This window comes from Channa argus, chromosome 13 (genome assembly GCF_033026475.1).
Source record: "Channa argus isolate prfri chromosome 13, Channa argus male v1.0, whole genome shotgun sequence".
In the NCBI taxonomy this organism is placed as follows: domain Eukaryota; kingdom Metazoa; phylum Chordata; class Actinopteri; order Anabantiformes; family Channidae; genus Channa; species Channa argus.
In genome coordinates this window covers 21,460,009-21,481,039 of record NC_090209.1, presented here as the reverse complement: position 1 = coordinate 21,481,039, position 21,031 = coordinate 21,460,009, and the positions used below count along the sequence as shown (strand labels likewise).

Below are 21,031 nucleotides of genomic sequence, written 5' to 3'. Positions count from 1 at the left end.
AAAAATTGCACTGCCCAGGAAGTGAGTTACAATTACAAGTCAAGCTAAATTGCTGCTTTTACCCTGATGGTCCAGGGAGGGGCTGCATCATTTGTGGTTCAACATTCGCACTCTGAGATGGAGATGATTTAAATTTCAAATCTCATGTTTGTATGTTAAGCATGGAGTGGAGGCAGGACGTGATTAGCTGAGACTCGCTTGGCTCATTTCAGAGTCCACGTGCGTATTGCACTGTTGCATAGTGGAAAGTGGAAAGAAGAAACAACTATGTGTCCAGTAGTTTTAGGCAAAGTTACATCACTGCAAATAATAAGATACAATGACTGGGCAAAGCCTCTAGAGAGGTGCCAGGTCTGGTCCCATTGTGTACATAGCGAATTTTGGACGGCAAACTATTGGTTATGTTCATCAAACTTGGAAGTGCAATTTAATTAATGATGTAACATCATTACAGAGAATAAAGACGACATCATGACGTGTTGAATTTTTCCTTTCGTTCACCACGTCTCCGTCAAAATTGAATGATCAAGCATTATTTTTGACAAAAAACAAGAAAAACCAAACAATAATATCTCATATATACATTTTACTCACAGTGCCAGCTCTGACAACAATCAACCAAATTCTGCAGGTTTTCTCTTCAAAGACTCTTTGGTGGGTTGTCTGATTGGTGTGACTCTTACACCAACAGACCCAAACACACTGATGTCAGTTCCATTTAAGCTCCACGGAAACATCCCTATAGGAGCCCTTTTGCCCATAAGAGTACTGACAATAGGCAGATAAAGGGAGGTCAACACATTAAATGGCATTAAGCCACTCAGTACTAAACGCATTACTGAGAGAAAGAAGAGAGGAAGAAAGGCGAGGGAGGAAAGAAAATGACAGAGAGAAGAGCGAGGCAGTGATAAATCGCAGGACTAATCCAGGCTACTACAAAGGGATTAAACCCTCCTCTCGCTGTGCGTTCGCTTGCTCCGTCAGACCGCAGAGGTTAAGCAGACCTTTCTCTTCCTGGCCAGTTTGTTTTTTTTTTCTTTTCACTCCCTCAGCCACCTCCTCACCCTCTAATGGCATTAAGAAAAGTGGAAGTGTTTAATTGGAGGAGCAATGTGCTGAAAAAGACCTCTGCAGAGCTCCACACACACAGACAGGATAGAGTCAGTTTTTCTCATAATCTTAAGGGGACGGATAAGAGGGGCTCACTGATTTCCCTTGTGGCATGTGTGTGTGTGTGTGTGTGTGTGTAGATAAACAATTAACATCGGGTGTAATATATATATATATACTGCACGCTTCCTATTTTGGGCACATAGAGCTTGAACACTTGAAACCTTCTCCAGTCGCACATTGCGACTCCCTGCACACGTGAACGACAACAAAAAAATATCATCCTACAGCTAAACCAGACTTTCCAAATAATATTGGCCTAAACGCTGGGATAGGAGGAGTTGGGGACAAAATAACTGGTCCGCTTTGCCTGGGTCACTTGAGGTTACTTAATTCTTATGCATATTTACACATTAAAAACTGAAATAACAGGCAGCTTTAAAGCCCCAATAAGCAGGATTTGCTACTTTGTTACAAGTTGTCGCCCCCTACTGTTGATTACGTGTGATTCACTTTTACACACCTGCCCTAAACACCAGTTGTGGTTTGAGTCCTCCCCGTGAACACAGCGGCACTTGTGCATTGGTTTATGAGCTGAAACTGTGGGTGAGCCAACAAAGACAGTGTCTGCACTGTGTTATTTTTTGCAGCATCGAAAAGTTAACAGTGACACCAAGGGGACAGTGGCCCTATGACGCAGACCCAGGTCCCTGTAACAATCCTGTCCCGTGTGATGGTGGGCTAACCACAAACAAACCCCTGCAGCGTTACAACAAAGTTTTATTATTAGGTAAATATATGTGAATTTTTAATGTCAGTTGTTTCTTTGTTTAAATACCGATTGTTGGCTTAAACTGTGAGTGGACAGGTGTGTGAAACATTAAGCTACAATGTACACAAACACACCGACCATTACATAATACAGGAACCGACTCAAGTCTCATACAGTGCGGTTACATTATTACAGTTGTGTTCCTGAAATCTTCACGGGTCTTGCACACATTCTCTTTAGGCTGCAGATAAAATTTTTGCAAACTTACCCTTGTAAACGTAAAGTGACAGGCGTGGGCGTTTACCTTGGCACTGAGATGCACGTGCAGCATCTCAGTGAAAGGTACAAGCACACACCAGAACACTCCTATATTCTCTGTTCGACCCCCCCCACGAGGCCTCTGCATGCTCTCGCTTTTCTCTCTCCCTCCTTCCCCTCGCTGCAGTGGTAATTGGGTATGACACGGGATCAACAGGGAGAGAGCGAGGACGCATTTGAATGCGCTGAATGTCGTCTTCCTCACTTCTCTTTTCTAACCTGCTGCCTTCCAGCTCCCAGCCCTCGCTCGCTGCTGTTACCGTAGCAACATCTGCGTGACCGCATCCTCCCCCTCCGCCCCGTGTCATTTCTTTTATTAAGATTGGCCGCTAGTGCCCAAATGTGTGTGCATTTGTGTGCAGCAGCAGAGCGTTGCCAGCCTCACTCTGTGCACCGAGCTAATTAACAAAGCCTCACTACAGGATTTAAAGCTGCAACTCAGGAAAAATTACCTTGAGCAGAGAAAATGTAGCCACTCGAGTCAAACTTGTTACATTAGGTCAATCAAGAACATTATTGCACACCTGGGTCATGTTGCTGAATGTGGGCATCCCGAGCTGCTAAAGTGAAATTGCCGCCACCAGTCCAGTTTTCTCTTTAAATGTTTTTTGTCACTATGTGAATAGGCGTTTCCTTTATTTTATTCTGTGAGGGCTGAGAAGTGACTGCTGCCTTTATGAAAAAAAAATATACATACATATTACAGATTTACAATATTATGCAGTATGTGCACCCTGTTCTTCTGTATCATTACAGACATTGTTTGTGTGAGTACATTTATTTGGTTTCATTGCCTTTAATCATTTCAGAAGACACAAGACTTTGGTTTACCTGAAAGACTTTGGTCAGAAGAGCATCATGCCGTTTTCCTCTTGTCAAAGTAGTTAATGACACATTTCAGATCATATTTCCATTTCTCCACTTCGTTCCATTTTATTCTGTTCAGGAACTAAATGTCCACCTGTTACGTGTATTTTCAAGTTGCATGTAAACTGTGAGATGAAAAACAGAACATTTCAACACCAAAACTTACAAAAGACTTTAAAGTTGGCTGAAGTGGATACAAGCAAATGCACTAAATACCCAACTAACTAGCAAAGTTTATTTCAGTTTGGTTGGTCGGTTGATGGACATTTCTTCTTAATCAATTAATGCCTCAGGTAAGTTAAATAAACTTTTACAGTGCAATAAAGATTTAAAGGAAAGAATTTACATACAGTTGAGGGCAAAACTTTGCATCCCTTCACTTTTAAATGGCAAAAAACAGTAAAAGTAACAATCGTTTTAAAGCAATATTATATCAATGCACATTCAGCTACAGTTGTCTAAATGTTTCTTCATCATCAGGTTACAAAGGCCAACGGAGGATTAACAAAACGAGCAAACATTTGTTAAAAGGGGATCCAATTTGTGTCATTGTCTTTTACTATAACTTTCTCCTCATACACTCTGAGCATTTTGAGACTGCTGATGATAAAGGAACTTTTGTACAAGCTAAAAGTGCATTAAATACAATGTTAATGAAAAACAAAGTTTTTCTAAACTCGACTGTATATAATTGTTCAGCAGTACAGAAGGAAAGGCATGAACAAGATTAGAATATGAATAGTTTATTAAAATCATACAATACATTACAGGTCTGGTGAAGTAAAGCCATTGCCAGGATTACTCAAGCTTTTACCTGTGTTGTTAAAATGATAGAAAACCATAGAACTTAAAATTAATACAACTCAATCAATTCTTTTTCAGCTACATAGCAAAACAAGGACGGACTTGGTTTAAACCTGAAATGCTTTTTTTTTTTTTTTTTTTGCTTTACATCTGTAAAGAAGTGGCAGAATTTTGGATGTAAACTGAAATTCAAATTCCTCTGATGGAGGATTGACCCTGAATGCATCTTCACGGCTAAAATCCTCGAAAGGCTTACTGCCGATCTTTTAAGTGGTAGTCGCTTAAATAGTGCGCTGACTCAGACCATCCACCTAATACACAATCATTTTCTATCAAAAGCTGCCCTATATGATGTAGCAGTACAGAATACAAGAGCAATTTTAAAATGATACTGCAGATAAATAGCATGAAAAGAATTTTTAAAAACAAGGCATGCTAACAGCAAATCAACGCATTCATAATTCAAAACATGAATCTGACAAGTGCTTCTCTTAGTGCCAAAGTAAGTAAGTCTTTGTCAAGTAACTGTTACCCTTTTCCTCCCACTCTTCATCCATGGTTTACCAGCAGGTTCTAAAAGAAAGAGAGGGGAAAAAAAATAATAAAAAAATCAATCATTTGTACTCCTGTCACACTCTCTGACCTTTGAGATGCTCTTAGGTGCAACCGTCCATGTTTTGTGCATGCTTTTCCAGCTTTAAATGACCGCAAGTTAAAGGTCAACCCTGATAATACTAGGGATTATCTGACTAATGGACAGAAGTGAACCTGTTGACCGATGTTACTCAGCTCTTCATCACTACTCCAAAGGCTTTTTCATATTGCATCTACAGGAGACAGACAACAACATGATAATTAGTTCATCTCAACTTGTGGTTTCCTCTGTTTTTTGGTGCAGACTGTGTTTGGCATTTTAGTTAAGAGGTTTGTGTTGTTTTCTATAAACTACTAACTAATTTTTCAGTTTTCAACCTTCAACTTTTTTAATCCTACTGCATTATAGATTTACAAATTCTATTAAAGAAAACCCTCTAATGCAATGAAGTTCTAATTGCCCGACCACTTATAAGGCGGGTAATGGTTAATGGCATCAGACCAGTACAATCTCCATTTGGTGGCCAATTACTTTGCCTAACTAATGTAAAGTCTGATGTTTTTAAAAGCAGGAAAGTTTAGGAAATGAGGTAGAATGACAATACAGTATTTCACTGTCACTGGCTGACATCAAACACAGCCAATCGTGTGAATCGTTATGTCCTTTAAATACACAATACATCAGCCATGAATCTCCCTTATCTCCCCATTAGATCTACTGGTTTTATTTATGGTTGAATGGTGACACAAGAACCGCTACTTCGGTACCAAGTCCTTAACATAATTCTATGGAACAGAATGTAGTTAAAGTGCTGTAGTAGCAGTCATAGGCACTGGACAATGGGACTTTTCCGACACTGACAAGCGCTGAATAGTAACGTGATGATACTATCAACTACCACAAGCCGTTCATGTTACGTGTAGCAATGCTCTATACAAAGTTCACAAAGGCTAAATTGTTTACGTTAACGTGTTTAGCCAAAAGATGGGTTAGACATTGGTTAGTAGATTACAGGCTCTACCAGTCAGCTAGTCAGAAGAAAGTGGTGTGTGTGCAGCTGTGCAGCGGCCTCTGGGGTTTTCTTTGAGCTACAGCTGATAATTGAGATTTCTTAACTGTCTTTTTATAGTATTAGGCTTATAACATTTTCATATTGATACCGCAACTGGGTAATGCAGCTTGTCACTACAAAAAAAAAAAAAATATTCTTTTGATCTTTCTGGTACAATAATGTTGTTTTAATAACCGCAATGCCAATTTTATCACTTTAGAGAATAGTACATTTTCAGTTGTATTGGTACTAGCACCCAATTTCCATTACTGTGACATCTGTAGTTAAATCTATCATTAATCCAAAGCTTTTGAATTGTTAAATCTTGGTCAGAAAGCAACTATACATAGCCCTGCTCGGCTTCAGAGGCTTGGAATTATCACAGAAGAGAGAGGTCTGAAAATGACCACTACTCTCGCTGAAGTCGTACACTACAGCTCCAGTAGGTCAAGTGCAACAACGCAATAGGCAAAACCAAATGAAGTCTATGGCTGCACAGACCTGAAGCCAGCTGGTAGAGACAGAGGGTGTGTGGGGGTATTGTAAGGACTGTGTGTGTGTGTGTGTGTGTGTGTGTGTGTCACGAGAGAGCATGTTATCTGTTCTAAGCACTGCAGAGTTCCCTCCAACTGTGAAACTAAAACCATTAAAACCACAGAGAGACTCACATTGCAGGGTGATCAATATGGCTTTTCTCTTCTGTCCGCTCATGTCATCATTCTGCTTTCCTCTCTGTACCTGCCATTCTCCTCCTCCTTCCTCATATTTTTTCTACTCTATCATCTGCTCTGTTCTTCTGTCAATTACTTCTCTCTCTTTTATTCTACAACTTTCTTCCTTTCTCGTCTAGTCCATATTTTGCCCCTACAAGTAGATGTAACACTTAATTATTTTATTTTTTACAACACTACAAATGTTCTAGAGGGTTAAACACCAGTAAAACTCAACTTATTAAAATTACAACATTTATTCATATTTACTCAATCAAATAAAAGTGCAGATTAAAAATATGCCAAGTAAAACTTCCGAGTAAGGAATTAGACACTGAGGGCTAAAAGATCTGTTGGCATAGAGACTTGGTCTCAAACAACAAAAAACAGCACACTTCTCAAGGTTAAAGAAAGGAAACTTTTCCCCCTAGAATTGTTTTTCAGGCCTGGTGGCAAGAGGATAATGGAGGCTTTGCACATAAAACGCCGTTTTAAAGTTACGAGGCCAACAAACTGGAACTTACCATGCGTGGTCTAATATATCAGATTCAAACTTAAACATCCCATCAATATCATTTTTTTTCCACTTATGACTGGACTTGGTTTAACAGCCCAAAATCATATTGTCAGACCTAATCACTGCTCTGCATTAGAAACATTACATGCATCCAGTTTCATGTCGCACGTGCTTCAGTTGTATTGATACAAAGTCCTTCCTGCAGGACGGTTGGATGTGTGACTTCCATGTTTGTTTGTGAACGTAACCGCTGTGTAATGACCAGAAAAGACAGTTTGATTTCTCTGATTGAAACATTTGTTCTTGCTATGCCTTACTTCACTCACTCACTCACCTGTCAGACATTAAAAGAAGCTGATTGGTCATGAACATAACATTACTAGTTATATATTTTTGACTGTTGTGCAAGCATGGTGGGGGGTCTCATACCAATGTAGGGAAACACTGGGACAGAAACATATTTTTGCCATCCACGTGTTTCTGTTACTAGTGGGCACTGGAAAAAGTACTCAAATGTTCTACGTAATTAAAGTATCACTACCACACTATGGAAATATTCTGTTAAAAGAAAAATTCTTGCACTAGAGACAGTACTTTAAAAACAGGCATTTAAGTATTTTTATTTCATGCAACTCTGGCCAAAACATCAGCGAGACAGTGTGAGGGGAGTGGAGAAGAGGCAGCACACAGCAGGAGATAGAAAAAGAAAAAACAAATAACCAACAGAGCCAGGAAAAGCAGGAGAAGAGCAGCAGAAGCCTGCCTGTTCTCCATTCTGCCTGACCCAGCCTGGGAGCCTTGACTCAATTGGAAATCCATTTTATCTGATGACTGGCAGGCAATTGGGGCTCCCAGGTGATAGGCTGAGGCTCTGTGGTTGATAGGCCTGACCACTCCACTGCTGAAGGACGGAGGGATGGAGAGGGCTGCGGAGGAAAACATGTACAGCATAGATTGCCTTCGCTAACAAAAGTGCATTTCAGGCTACCTACATAATGCGCTTCTATATAATATATGTGAAACAAAAATATACTGTGTGTATTTTGAGCTGAAAATGTACTGTATTATTGTGTTAGGGTAAGGGTAAAGTTTGTAAACAAAAAATAGTCAAGTGGTTAATTTCTGATTAAGTAAAATTTGCACTAGCTTAATGCACATGAATTATTATGCTGCTAAAAAATAATTCTTTTACATTTTTGCCATTTCAAAATTGGAGGATATAATCTTTTTGGTTTTTACATAACACAACTTAATTGTTAAAAAAAAGCCTCTATGCAATATTTTAAAACTGAGATGCAATGTGTCACAGAGATTAGTTGATCTCCTTTCCTCTTGATTAATTGTGAATAAATTGCTGGTTTTGTGGTTGCCCTCGGTTTTTTAGTACTACATAGCAACAGGGGAAGTTAGGAAACAGATATAACATAAATTTTGTTATAGTTTTAGATATCACGGGGCAATTCGTAGTGTAAAAGTTTAATTATTTGCTTGTGCAGTTAGAAGTATACACGAGTCAACTGGATTGAAATCTTCACAAATGACAAGGTCATAAGTCACTGTTTTAGGACAAGAAAAATAATTAGTTGCCTTTGGTAATATGAGAGTCAAAAATTGTAAATAATTGCAGCACAACTATAAAAAAAAAAAAAAAGCAATTTTCAAAGTTTCACATTAAAGTGAATCTGTCAACACAGCTCTGGGAGCAAACAATAACACAATGGCATTTATTTATTTACAAAAAGGCCAGGGAAGAAAAAAAAAATCGATCTTTTCGGTTGTACTGTGTGTGAATTGGAGAGCAATCACAAAAGAGAGGCAAGCTTCAACTCATAAAGAGAAAGAGGAGGCAGAAAGACAGATGGATTGAGGGACAATGGGACACAAAATAGAGGCTGGTACAAAGTGGACTGTTCCGATAATGTTGTGGCTGCTTTGAGGCAACAAAAGCCAGTGAAAAACCCACCTAAAAGCCCTGCTGTTGTGCTCTCTTATCCCAGCTGGTGGTCTTTGTTCCACAAAACCTACAAGCGCGCGAGAAAGGGGGTGATAAAATGCTGACCAGAATATTGCTGTGAAATGTGCACAGAAAAGAAAAATACAGCTAGGTGTGTCAATTGCTTATGCAGTCTAGGTGGCTTTCAGTGAAATACAATACAGGGCTGTGCTGAATTATTATCAGGACCCCCACGGAAGAATGCAAAATGAAAGAGTGAGTAGGGGGTCCGGTGACGTAAGCCAACAGGCATGGTGCTGCTCAGAAAGGTCAGAAGACAGCAAGCGAGGGGTAGAAGACTGGTCAAAATGCATCACTCAGGAGGCTGTTCTGAGTCCCCTCAACTTGACCCCCTCTCTCCATGGCTGAATGCCCCTGACTCCCCCCTATTTTGAAAGATTTGAGGAGTCTGAGGGCCACTGATGGCCATGAGGCAGATTAAAGAGAAAACAAATGTTGTAGATTTGGCTTTCTGTGCGGTTCGACTCGACACAAAAAGAGGAGATGGCAATTCCAGAAGGTGGAGGGAGAGAGGGAACCGATAGGAACAGGAGAAGTAGAAAAACTGAGCGAGTGTTGCACCACTCAAAGAACCAGGAAGCAAAAAGTTCCATGTGCAACAAAGCAGCGGCTAAATCTGTAGTCTGATCGGGTTTGAATCAAAAGACCATTTTGTTTTCCCCAAAACACATTTGTCTGGTCATATGGAATATAAATCTGGGGCAACAAAATGAAAGGAAAAACTGGAAAATTCTGTTGCATATCAGGGAATTTTTTTATTAGTGAAAAATACTATCCTACCATGGAACAACACCACAATTGGCATTTGGCACAGGTTTGGTAATTATCCAGGCAATATACAACATCTTGAGAAACGTGCTTCACACTTTGTAATGAATAAGTGCTGTATATTAGACAGTAAGGAAAAGTCTGATGAAATACACATCGGACCGAGATCATTTCCTGTGAAGGGTCTTGGTACTCACAAACCACAGTTACAATAATTTGGACTAAACACCTACCTGCTGTGAAAATGCCCTAAAGAGCAATTAGAAGTATGCATAGTCTTCATCTGAAAAAAGGAAGATTCTAGGCAGAACAGCAGCCATGCAGTTAAAAAAAAAAAAAAAAGTTCACCCACAGCAGCGTTACACAAGTTGACAAGCATTGCTGCATTAGGTTTAGAGTAATTTCCATATTGCAGTATTAACCTTGATTTTATTTTGGGCTCATCAGCTGCCAAATTATGCTTAATCATGATCCAGCACTGACGTTAAATGTGAGGAACAATATGGAAACTTAAAGCCTGTTTAAATCCATATTTTGTATTGACATAGAATAAAGTGAATGTTAAGTATTACAGTTATGCATGACTAATTTCTGGAATATAAGACTTAATTTCATGCGAAACGTGCAATTTTAAATACGCACTAAAGTTAAAAACTGAAATGTGTCAGTTAAAAATTGTAAAATCATATATTCCAAAAAAAATCAATGGTGAATTGGAACTGCAACACTCACCATTCACTGTATTCTATGTAAAATATGTGGTTATATATGTGGTTAAGTTTCCATATTTCTCCTCACATTTACAATAAGTGGCCAATCCGGACACCTTAAAAAAATACTTTGGAAAAATCAAATTATTTCCAAATTCTTCACATTCTGTATGAATTTGTCTTCACCAACCCTCACAGCTAAAAGCAATCCTAGTTCAAGATTGTAATCCTAGACCGAGACACATCCTTGTTAGAATGAATGAGGTTCTAAAATACTATGTGAGCCTGCCTGAAATATTTTCTACAATGGGCTGAATGGTAAAACACTTTTTGTGCTTCAAGAAGAGTACGGTTCTGATTTCTTACAAAACTTTTATAATGTGGTTGTTTTGAAAGGCTATGCTTTCAATCTAAATGGGCAATTTTTCAGAACTGTTTAGAGTCTGAGGGAGAAAAGAGAAAAGAGACACCAAATTCACTACCTGAATAGCTAAATGTATGGGGCTGTTATTTCACTGGAGTAGTGAAATGCTAAATTAAAAAAGGTGTAACCCACAGAACCACAATACAAGACAAACAACAAAAGAGAAAGCGCAAGAGCAGATAATGATGCTCAGTGGTGATTGGTTGTGATCGGCTGTGCAATGATCAATGCCAGCTTGAAAGGAGGCAACGCTTATGGTTTATGACGGAGGGAACAACTGCCAACGGTATGAAAATGAAATCAATAAGTCAACTTCGTGGCAAGGAGACAGAAATGAAGAGAGCGACGGGGGAACATAAAGAGGGTTTAGAAAAAGAGAAACAGATAAGAGGTGAGGTGGAATAAAACAAGAGAGACAAAGAGAGTTGAGTAGAGACAGAATGAAAAAAAGTTACAGACAGACGAAGCCAGATGAAAGGTGCTGCTTTAAAGAAAGCCGAGGCAGAAAAACTAAATTGACAGATGAAGGAAGATTCATTAAAGATAGATAAAAAATAGAGTCTAAAGCAAAAACAAACTGACGAACATTCAGATAAACCAACTGACAAAAACGTGACTACAAACCATGGGTGTGTGTGTGTGTGAGACTGAAGGTATGCTCATGTACTATGCAAAAAATGCTCTATGTATGCATACATTTGTAAAATCAATACTTCCACCTGCTCTCACTGAACTTTACCAAAGTTCAAATAAGTCATCTTCTTATGGCTGTGTGTGCTACACCTTGAGAGGAACAGGTATCAGGGTTCAAGTTAAATAAATAATCCGGTGTGTGTGTGTGTTTTTTAACATTAATAGCTGCCCTGAACTCTATTCATGGTATCAGATTTGGCTGCTTTTCACCGTGTCAAAAACCCATGGCTCCAGCACCGGACTCTTCACACAGATACACAAAAACACACTCAAGGGTCATCCAGCCAAAATGCAATGAGGCACATACTCTCTAAATGTAGAGCACCCAGGGCCGCACTGTTGCCTATTTTTTGGTATGCTTGTGCAAATGTGTGGCCCCAAAAACATCATACATCATAAATGTAACCTAAAGCTACAAAGTGGTGAATAAACATGGACTGCACAAACAGTACGGCTGTCAAATCATAGCAAATATAGTGAAGTCGTCGGCTTGTGGAGTGGTGCAATATATGAATCCTTTATAGTACTGTGCAAAGGGTGACAGAAAAAAAAAAAGATGCCAAGTAAGGATCCCACAAACTATCATTTGTAGTTTTGAATAATCATATTTAGCTGGACTTGGGATGTTTTCTAATCAAATCAATATCAAGTGTTGGCAGCCTTTGCATTAAAAAAATAAATAAGTAATACATTTCACAGGTTTTAACGCTACTCGGCTACTAGGTTGTTCAAAGCATCTTAGAGAACCTAAAGAACTATGCATTCATAGTATTACGGTAGTGTGTCTCAGGACTTTTGTCCTTATAGTCTCAGAGAATATATAGATAATGACTTTGGTCAGATGAATTTGCGACACCTCCCTAATAGTACTGTGTAATGAAACCTAAATCTATGCGCTGTACTGTACTTCCCTTTAAAAGTCACAGGGAAAAATGACTTCATACTACTGATACAAATGATATTACAATTTAAACTACCAATACATTTAAACCAGAAGAAACATGACATCTTAATATTAATAAATAAAATTATAAAACATGTCAATTAAAATATCTCAGTGTAATTAGCTAGTTGTGAGTCCTGCGATGTGTCTCAAAACATTGTTTGGACTGATCGATATATTGATATTGTTGCCGTTGCACCATCGCAAATTCCTGGAGGGAGTCCACAGCTCCTGACCTCCATCCACGCCACATTCAATTGCTAGACCATAGCAACTTTAATGAACACGCTGCATTTTTCAGTGAGTGAAAGGAGAGAGAGAAATTCATGATATTCAATTAGGAAAGAAAACGGTTCCACATGAAACGTCAAAATGATGTCATTGAAATACTGAAACAGCATGATAAACAAAAACCCAATGGATTCTTTTTCCAGGAAAATAAATCTTTTCTTAGGTTACATTTTCTTGTTGTCTTACAGAATACAGGTTGTGGCCATTTTATTGAGATCAATTTTTTCTTGATTTTATTGGCACATTTAGTATTGTGGTAATCCAAGAGTAATGGAAAGTAATCAAGTTACATTAATTTAATATTCTGATAAGTGGTTAGGTTACTAAATAATTTAACGGGTAATTACTAATTATATCAGAATGCAATTATAAAGTAACCCTCCCAACCCTCCCTATCAGTTAAGTGGGTGTTTTCTTTGTTGACACTCGGTGGAGGTGATGGAATAGGTAATCATGACTCTAAATCTTCTTGGAAGTTATGTCTGGGAGCATTTTGCATTCATGCATATAGCGAAAAAAAAAAACAGATGAAAAAAAAAGAGATGAAACTTTTGGCTACTTCAGAATTAGGTAACATGCATTGAAATTAATCTGAAGTAAACACATTGTCAGCTGCACATGCTGTTTTACGGTGCCTTTAGAAATTCAAAAAAGTTGGGATGATGTGTAAAACCTAAATAAAAACAGAATGTAATGACTTGCAAATCTCATTGACCCATATTTTATTCACAATAGAACATAAACTACATATCAGATGTTGAAACTGAGACAGTTTATCATTTAATGGAAAATGTTAGTTCATTTTGATTTAATGGCTGCAACACATCTCAAAAAAGTTAGAACAGGTGCAACAAAAGGCTAGAAAAGTAATTGCTGCAAATCAAAAACAAATGGTGGAGCTTTTGACAACTAATTAGGTTAATTGGCAACAGGTCAGTAACATGACTGGATAGAAAAGGAGCATTTCAGAGAGGAGGAATATCTCAAACGTAAATATGGGCAGAGGTTCACTAATCTGCATCTAAAAATCCCACTATCTACATTATATGATATCATCAAAAGATTTTGAGAATCAGGAGGAATCCCTGTGCTCAAGGGACAAGGCCAAAGGTCAAAAGCGGATGTGTGTGCCTCAGGCGGCACTGCATTGAAAACAGGCATGATTAGCTACTGGACATCACTGCATGGGCTCAGGAACACTTCCAGAAATCACTGTCTAAAACTGCATCCTTCATAACAACATTTTGGCAAATCATACAATGAAAAATCCGGCAACAAAGGCCCAGGACTGTTGAGCAGTTGGATTCCTGCATCAGACAAGTGAGGGACAAAATTCCTCTCGTGAACTCTAGCAACTGGTCTCCTTACGTCCCAGACGTTTACAGACAGTTATTAAAAGAAGACGGGATGCTACACAATGGTAAACATCACCCCGCACCAACTTTTTTGGGATGTGTTGCTGCCATCAAATTCAAAATTAGCTAATATTTTCCATGAAATTGAAAAATGTCTCAGTCTCCAAATCTGACATGTTGTTTCTGTTCTATTGTGAATAAAATATGGTTGCTAAATTTTGCAAATCATTGCATTCTGTTTTTACTTATGTTTTACAAATCATCCCAGTGAATACCCATCCTTGAATACAATCCCATTTCTGGGATTTTGTAGAAATGGGATTGAATACAATTTTGGGATTGTATTCAGAGCCTACTTCACTTTTTTAAATTTTTTTATATTGCTGCCTGGTACTACAATCGTAGAAATTCTTGTTTTCCCTCATTAATGTACACTTAGTACCCCATAATGACAAAGTGAAAACAGAAACAGAAAAATTTAAATATGTGATGGGGGTATAAATACATTTTTTTAAATGCACTGTATATCTGATGCAACCATGTATTTGCAACATGGTTATTTACACCAAGCACATACTAGAATATATATATATATATATATATATATATAAAGAGAGAGAGAGAGAGAGACAGAGAGAGAGAGAGAGAGAGAGAGAGAGAGAGAGAGAGAGAGAGAGAGAGAGACACACGCGCGCATCATTGCCCTGTGCATTATCGTGTAACACTGTGTTCTGGTGTTTATCAACTTTTGTTCCAAACCCTGAGCTGGAAAAGAAAGAAAACGTTCCTTAAGGCTTTTTTCCCCTTGTCTGTGGGCAGTCACTTCTAATGAGGCACAAACAGACCTTCAACTGAGAGCAGAAGAAAAACAAGAATTTGAAAAAAAGGGTTCCAAATAATTGTTGCCTTTTTAAAATCAATTTAGCACCTTTTGCAAAAATGCGGAAAACCACTTCAAAAGAATTTAAGTTATTTATTTAGTTGCAGGTCATATTTCTGGTTTCTCTACTGGGCAGAACTCACAGTGTCCAGAGTAATAAATAGAGTGTCAAAGGATAAAAAGTACACGGTGCATCAATTTTGTACAAAAGTTCCGCATTTTGAAGGAGGACAAAAAAAAACAACAACAAAAAAACCCCAAAAAAACACTGCAAGCCTAGCCCCAATTAAAGCAACCAAACTGATACAGAAGTTGGAGTAAAACTCCCATGTCGGAGTTTTTAATCTAACACACTGAATGTTTTGCAAAATGCATATAAAACAGAGAGGAAGTCAGGTTCTTAATTAGACCTAGTCTAAAGAAAGCTAGAGGAGACTTCATATTTATTCACGCATAGCAATGAGGTGAATGTGGAGTCTGAATAGTTGTTCGCTTCATAAGTTTTGTGTCATAACTTGAGGAGAACATGCCTAAATGAACATGAGTGTTGAGCATTCTGCATGTGTGTGTGGTCAGTAGCAGGTCCAGTGAGTAGCTGAGGTCCCTCATTCTTCTTCATTAGTGTTGACTGCTGAGGGGCCCACTATTTCTTCTTCACTGAACCCTTTTTTTCATCCTCTGTCCAGCTCTAATCCTTCTTCTATAAGCACTTTGCTCCGAACGGTAGCCGCTCATCTTTCTATTCTCGCTTTCACCTTCCAATACTCACCTTTTTCTCAGACTATTTTCTCCCATCTTACCTGATGCCAACGCTGCCCCCCCTCTCCCCCCTTCTCTTCTTGCTCTCGTCTGTCCAACTTTCTTCTTTACTTTTCTCAGTCACAAATGCTCCTTTCCCAATCTCCTCTGACCCCCCATTTGCCACCTTAACCGCCCAACTTTAGCGTCATGCTTACTACTCATACTTCCATATTTTCTCTGTTAGTTTATTTTATTGTAATATGTCTACAGTTTGTCTACAGTGTCTACAGTCATCAGTTTTCACCAACGTTTTATTTGTAGTTTTTCGTAATGTTTTCCCATTTTTTCTCTTGAGAGAATGCCTGGTCCATTCTTTTCTTCCTTTAAAATTCTTATTTGCCTCTTAGCATTTAATCTGTGCTTTTTGTTTAGACCCAACGGCTTCTTCTTTCACTGTAGTTATTTACCATTATTTAATGCTCTCAACCTCTTATTCCCTTTTATTTCTTAGTTTATGTATTTGGTTTTTCTAGCACCTTTCACTAACAGACTGTTGATCAGTGTATATCCATGCCGTGTTTTTGTTCTTCAATGAAATACTTTGTCCTGAAATACTTAGTCATTTTTTTTCTATTTTTCTTCGGTTTGTTTTTCTGTATTGTTATCTGCCAGCAGAGTAGCTGCGCTGCTGTGATCTTTGTACCAGCATGACTCCTGTTCAATCAAGAATAAAACTGAAGGTAAAAGAAAAAAGAAATCAATATTAGATTTTATACAACTGTGATTCACTGGCTTTGCGAAAGTCACCCTGTGTTCAGATCAGCAATAGATACAGATTTATTATCAGTATATCAGTATTGTCAATAGGGTTTTTCTTTGAGAATGGACTTATCAAAAGTTGATGAAACTATTTTCTCTTTCCCCTTATCGTCTGGTGTGCTATCCACAGGGAATCATACTTGTACGCCAAGCACGCCTCAGAAACAACACACAGGCTCCTGCGCAATGAAGCAAGGCCATTTTGATTCGCAACACTTTTAGCACCTCTCAATATAAATGCAAAAATGAATAATCAAAAAATAAAATAAAATAAAATTCAACAATAACTTCAATCTACACGTCTCTGACACAATGGCAAAAGATTCCGACCATTACAAGCTTCACAAAGGATTCATTACAGGCATACTGTATCTGATTTGGTTGCATTGTACTGTACAGATATAATAAATAAGATGAAATCTCCTCCTTGAATAAAGTTGAATAATAAAGAATAAAAAATACAGTTAGGTAGATTTTAAATGTTAGGGATTAATTTTAAAATTCTTTTGCCCTGAATCTCAACAATCTCTTAACAATGTACTTAATAATTCAGCAATTTTATCATCATTTAAAACTCCTACCCACTATTTCACTTACCTGTAGGTTTTTAGCAAGTCTAACAACCTCAATTATCAGCTACAAATCAGAAAAGGGAATTCAAATTAAAATTTAGAGTGTAAATGAACACCCCACCTGCAGGAGAAGGATAGTCAATCTTAATGCACCGGGTAATTCTGGAGAATGTCTTGGAGTATGATAAGTGACAAGGCTGACATCTCATCAGCAAGTCCTCCTACTCCTTACTGTAACTCGCCACGGCTGTCATTTAGTAATAATCCAAAGGATCGCTAACACACGAGCTCTACACAGAGCTGAGCTGTGCACAGTTTGGCATTTCACTCTCCTTTTCTTTTGATATTCATTATTATGTTATTCAGACCTTGCTAACAGCTAAAAGCTGCAAATTTCCATGCTGTATCTTTCATAAACAGAAAACACCCTCCTCATTGCTGTTAGGTAATTTCTCAGTAAGTTTATAGTTTTCTCTTTCAAAGATTATTTCACTGTTCAGGGGGGTAATAAAACTACATGTCATAGCAAGGAGTTATTCCTCTGGAGAAGCGCAAAGACAAATCTATTGTACGAAAGGCTGTTTCTTTGGAAAATAACAATCTTTTGGCTATGTGAGACTGTTAAAGTCCCATATTTTATTTTATCTTACAAAAAGGACTGCAGATGCCCTAAATTCCTTATAGTTTATGGCCAGTTTTGAAGTTATACAGCAACCAATATTGCTGCATAAATATATATATATATATATATATATATATATATATATATATATATATATATATATATATATATATATATATATATATATATATATATATATATATGTGTGTGTGTGTGTGTGTGTGAGTATTGTTTTAAGATAGACTTGAAAACAATGATGGCTTGACAAGGAAAAAGAGGGAATAGAAAGACTGTCTACATGTGTCAAAAAACGCCCAGGTTCATAAAAGCAGAAGTATTTCCAAATCTCTCTCAATCACACTGCTGCCCCTCAGCACTCTAAACTTTTTTGCTACAGGTTTTGCTTCCCTCTCTGTATTTGGGTCTGTTTCTCTCTGCAGCCTGACAGGCTGCTTTTAACTTTAGGAGAAACTCCCTTGGTATTAGACCTAAAGCCTGCAATGTCTGTACTCCTCAGTAAGTCTCTAGATATATAGGCTCGTGTGAGTGTATGTGTGCACATCAGTAGTTGGCCTTGCTGAAGGGGAAAATAACCGCATTTAAATTTTCTGTGTTCTCAACTTGAAGCCGGCCAGATCCCAACCTTGCCATGGCTCCACAACTGATCAGACACGGTGCAGTACCAAGCACCACTCATCTTTCTCTTATTTCCAAAGTGCTCTTTTCTGTTTTTCCTTCCCATAAACCATTCACTCGCCTTTACATTTGGAGTTTTTTTCACTACTTTTTCCACATTCTTTTCTGCTCAGATTTGCCAAATCTCTTTTGTATCTCTTTTACACTGTCTTATTTTGTAGTCTGTCTTTCTCTCCTCTCTTCATACGGAGGCGAGACTCTGACTTTGATCAGCATCTCAGCTGGGCTCGCTCTGAGATTGGTGCTAAATGACTTGAGAATCCCACTAGGGGTACAGACAGTGTGTGTGTGTGTATTCCCATTAGAGAGTGCAGATAAATGATAGGGAATCCCATTGAGTGTATGTGTTCCATGTAACAGTGCCCATGTCAGGCTGAGCCTCACAGAGAATAATGACTAGAGGTTGTCTGCTCTGTCTCTGCAGGCTCTTTGGGATCCTCCCCTGATTGGCTATCAAACACACACATGCACGCATAAAGATGGTAGTGTAACCCAGCTGGAAGATGTCTACAACATGCAAATCTGTCTACTGACCTGCTGTGGCACTGATCAAAACACATCAGTAGGTTCTATAAGACTGGGGAAAAAACCCCCAGCAAGAACAGAAGTAAAGTGAGTCCCAGTTTGGTCAACTTTCACTCGTTTAAAACACAGACCTTGTTTTTTATAACTTTTAATATAACAGGTGTATATCAGTTACACTGATACCTATTTCCATTCTTACTACCTCAAGAAGTTTCAGAGCTGCACATGTAGACAACTACATTTGTCCACTTAAATTACATCCATGCTCCACCAATTGTGGCAATTCTATTCATATGAAACTAATTCTACCATAGATGTAGATACGATATTATTGAAGCATTGTTTTTATCATTATCACATAAATTTATATTATATGTGTGTGCAAAAATAAACATGATGGACCAAAACAAAAAACCCTTTCTTTCAAAAACAGTATCCATCTAACACATTTGCTAAGTTCACAGCCTACACAGCTTCTGCAGCACAGGAAAAAAAAAGTTATCAGTTATAAGCAAACTAACTGTGACAGCTTTTAAAGACACAAAATGGAGGAAGAACTTTGTAAACTTTCAAATTGATGGGGTGAAAGTCAGGGAGATGCCTTGGGGGCCAATCATGAGAAAAGACCTTGATGTGTAGGTTAAAGCAGACTGCAATGTATAAAGCTGTTCATGCACTGATGCGCACACACACACACATGCACATATTATGTATGATCTGCTGTGCTCTTTTAAACACAGTCTTCAAAGAGTCTCACTTCACTCCTCGTTATCTCACACTAGCTAATATGAGAAAGGAACTTTCAAACGCGCACAGATCGCTACACCAACATTTGTGAAGACACAGAGTTTTCATACATGTATAAATATAAGAACAAAAACAGACGTTCACATGTGAGTGTACATGCTGTAAGAAAAGGCACATACAAAGATTTAGATGCTACTGAGTGCACATGTACAGACAGCCATGCACACATTACTATAGTACATGAGCAGAGGAATCAAGTTGCATTGAACTGATTATCACATCCCGTATTACTGTATGCCAGGGGAAGCCTCAGTGCCCCTGAGCAACACAGGAGATGAGAGCAGAGAGCGGCATGAGGCAGTATAATACGTTGCTTGGGTGCATGATGAGCAGCTACACTTTCAAATACCTCTACTGTACAAACCTTGGAAGTACAAGCTTCTAGTATCCTGTCCTCCAACTTCCCCTCCTCCTCTCACTTTTCTCTCTATCTATATGTGTGAATTTGTAACTTAAAACTGCTGCAGTGTTCCACATACTTGAGGCACTTGTCTTTGCTTTTGAATTATACAGCAGCAAATCCAACTGAGGAACCTGAAATGTTAAAAAGTAAAGTACCAAGGCTAGGCTCGATCTTCTTTGTGATCAAAGTAGAAAAAAATGTAAGAAAAGAAAAATCAAGGCTTATGGACATTGTACTCTGCAGTTCATCAAAGGGCGACTTTACTAATTTTCAACTTGCTCTCTTTGGCTTTAGTTTAGGGTGTAAATGTACATTAATGCTTTTAAACTTCCCTCTATTAAAATATATCTAGCTGAAAAACTCCTCCAGATGACATCACCCAGAGGAGTTTTGCATCGTTAGGAATTCAGATGATCTGGAAGAGCTGTGGAAAGCAGGTTGACTGTGACTACAAACTCCATAGTGTGAGCAACAAGATGACAGGTTGCTTTCAAGTGACGTCATGTGGAGGTATTTTTTAGCTACTAGTGCTAGTGGCTGCGACTCAGAACTTTGAGCAGGTCGCCAATTAATTGCAGGGTTCGTGGTCCGATCCCAAGCTCCGTATGTCAAATCGTCTTTGGTTAAGACACAATCGTTTTCACCTGCAAAGTATTTGTGCGAGGATGTGTATGAATGAGAGTCTACAAGGGGCGGCCTAGCTCCCCAGGTGCCCCTTTGTGAGCGCCCTCTGCTTCCACCAGTGTTGTGGGTTAAATGCAAGTAAAGCATTTAATTGTAACATGTGACTGCAACATGTGGTTAATGACAAAAATAAAGCTTCTATAAGCGCAGTTTATGATAACGAACAAGAAAACCAGTAGTATTCATAAATCAGATGTCAGTCTGAACAATGCCATAGCCACTTTATGAGCTGGGCACTGATACTAAGTAAATCAATCCTACTGCTTTTGAGTTAAACAAAGGGAATTCATTAGGTCGGCAAGAATTGTTTTGAAATGTGTAAAATATTGTATAAAAACAT

The 21,031-nt window shown here is 38.3% G+C and overlaps 1 protein-coding gene across 7 annotated transcripts in view; it reads right to left on the bottom strand.

The window, feature by feature from the left end:
* Positions 1-3,794: 3,794 nt before the first annotated feature.
* chchd6a (coiled-coil-helix-coiled-coil-helix domain containing 6a) overlaps positions 3,795-21,031 on the bottom strand; it is a 63,462-nt gene continuing 46,225 nt past the window's right edge. For all 7 annotated transcript variants that reach the window (XR_010916377.1, XM_067527259.1, XM_067527264.1 and 4 more), the window contains one exon: positions 3,795-4,444. Coding sequence is in view for 6 of the 7 variants with exons in the window: in XM_067527259.1 (XP_067383360.1) it covers positions 4,389-4,444 (56 nt within the window). In the remaining variant the exon portion in view is untranslated. The remainder of the gene's footprint in view (positions 4,445-21,031) is intronic.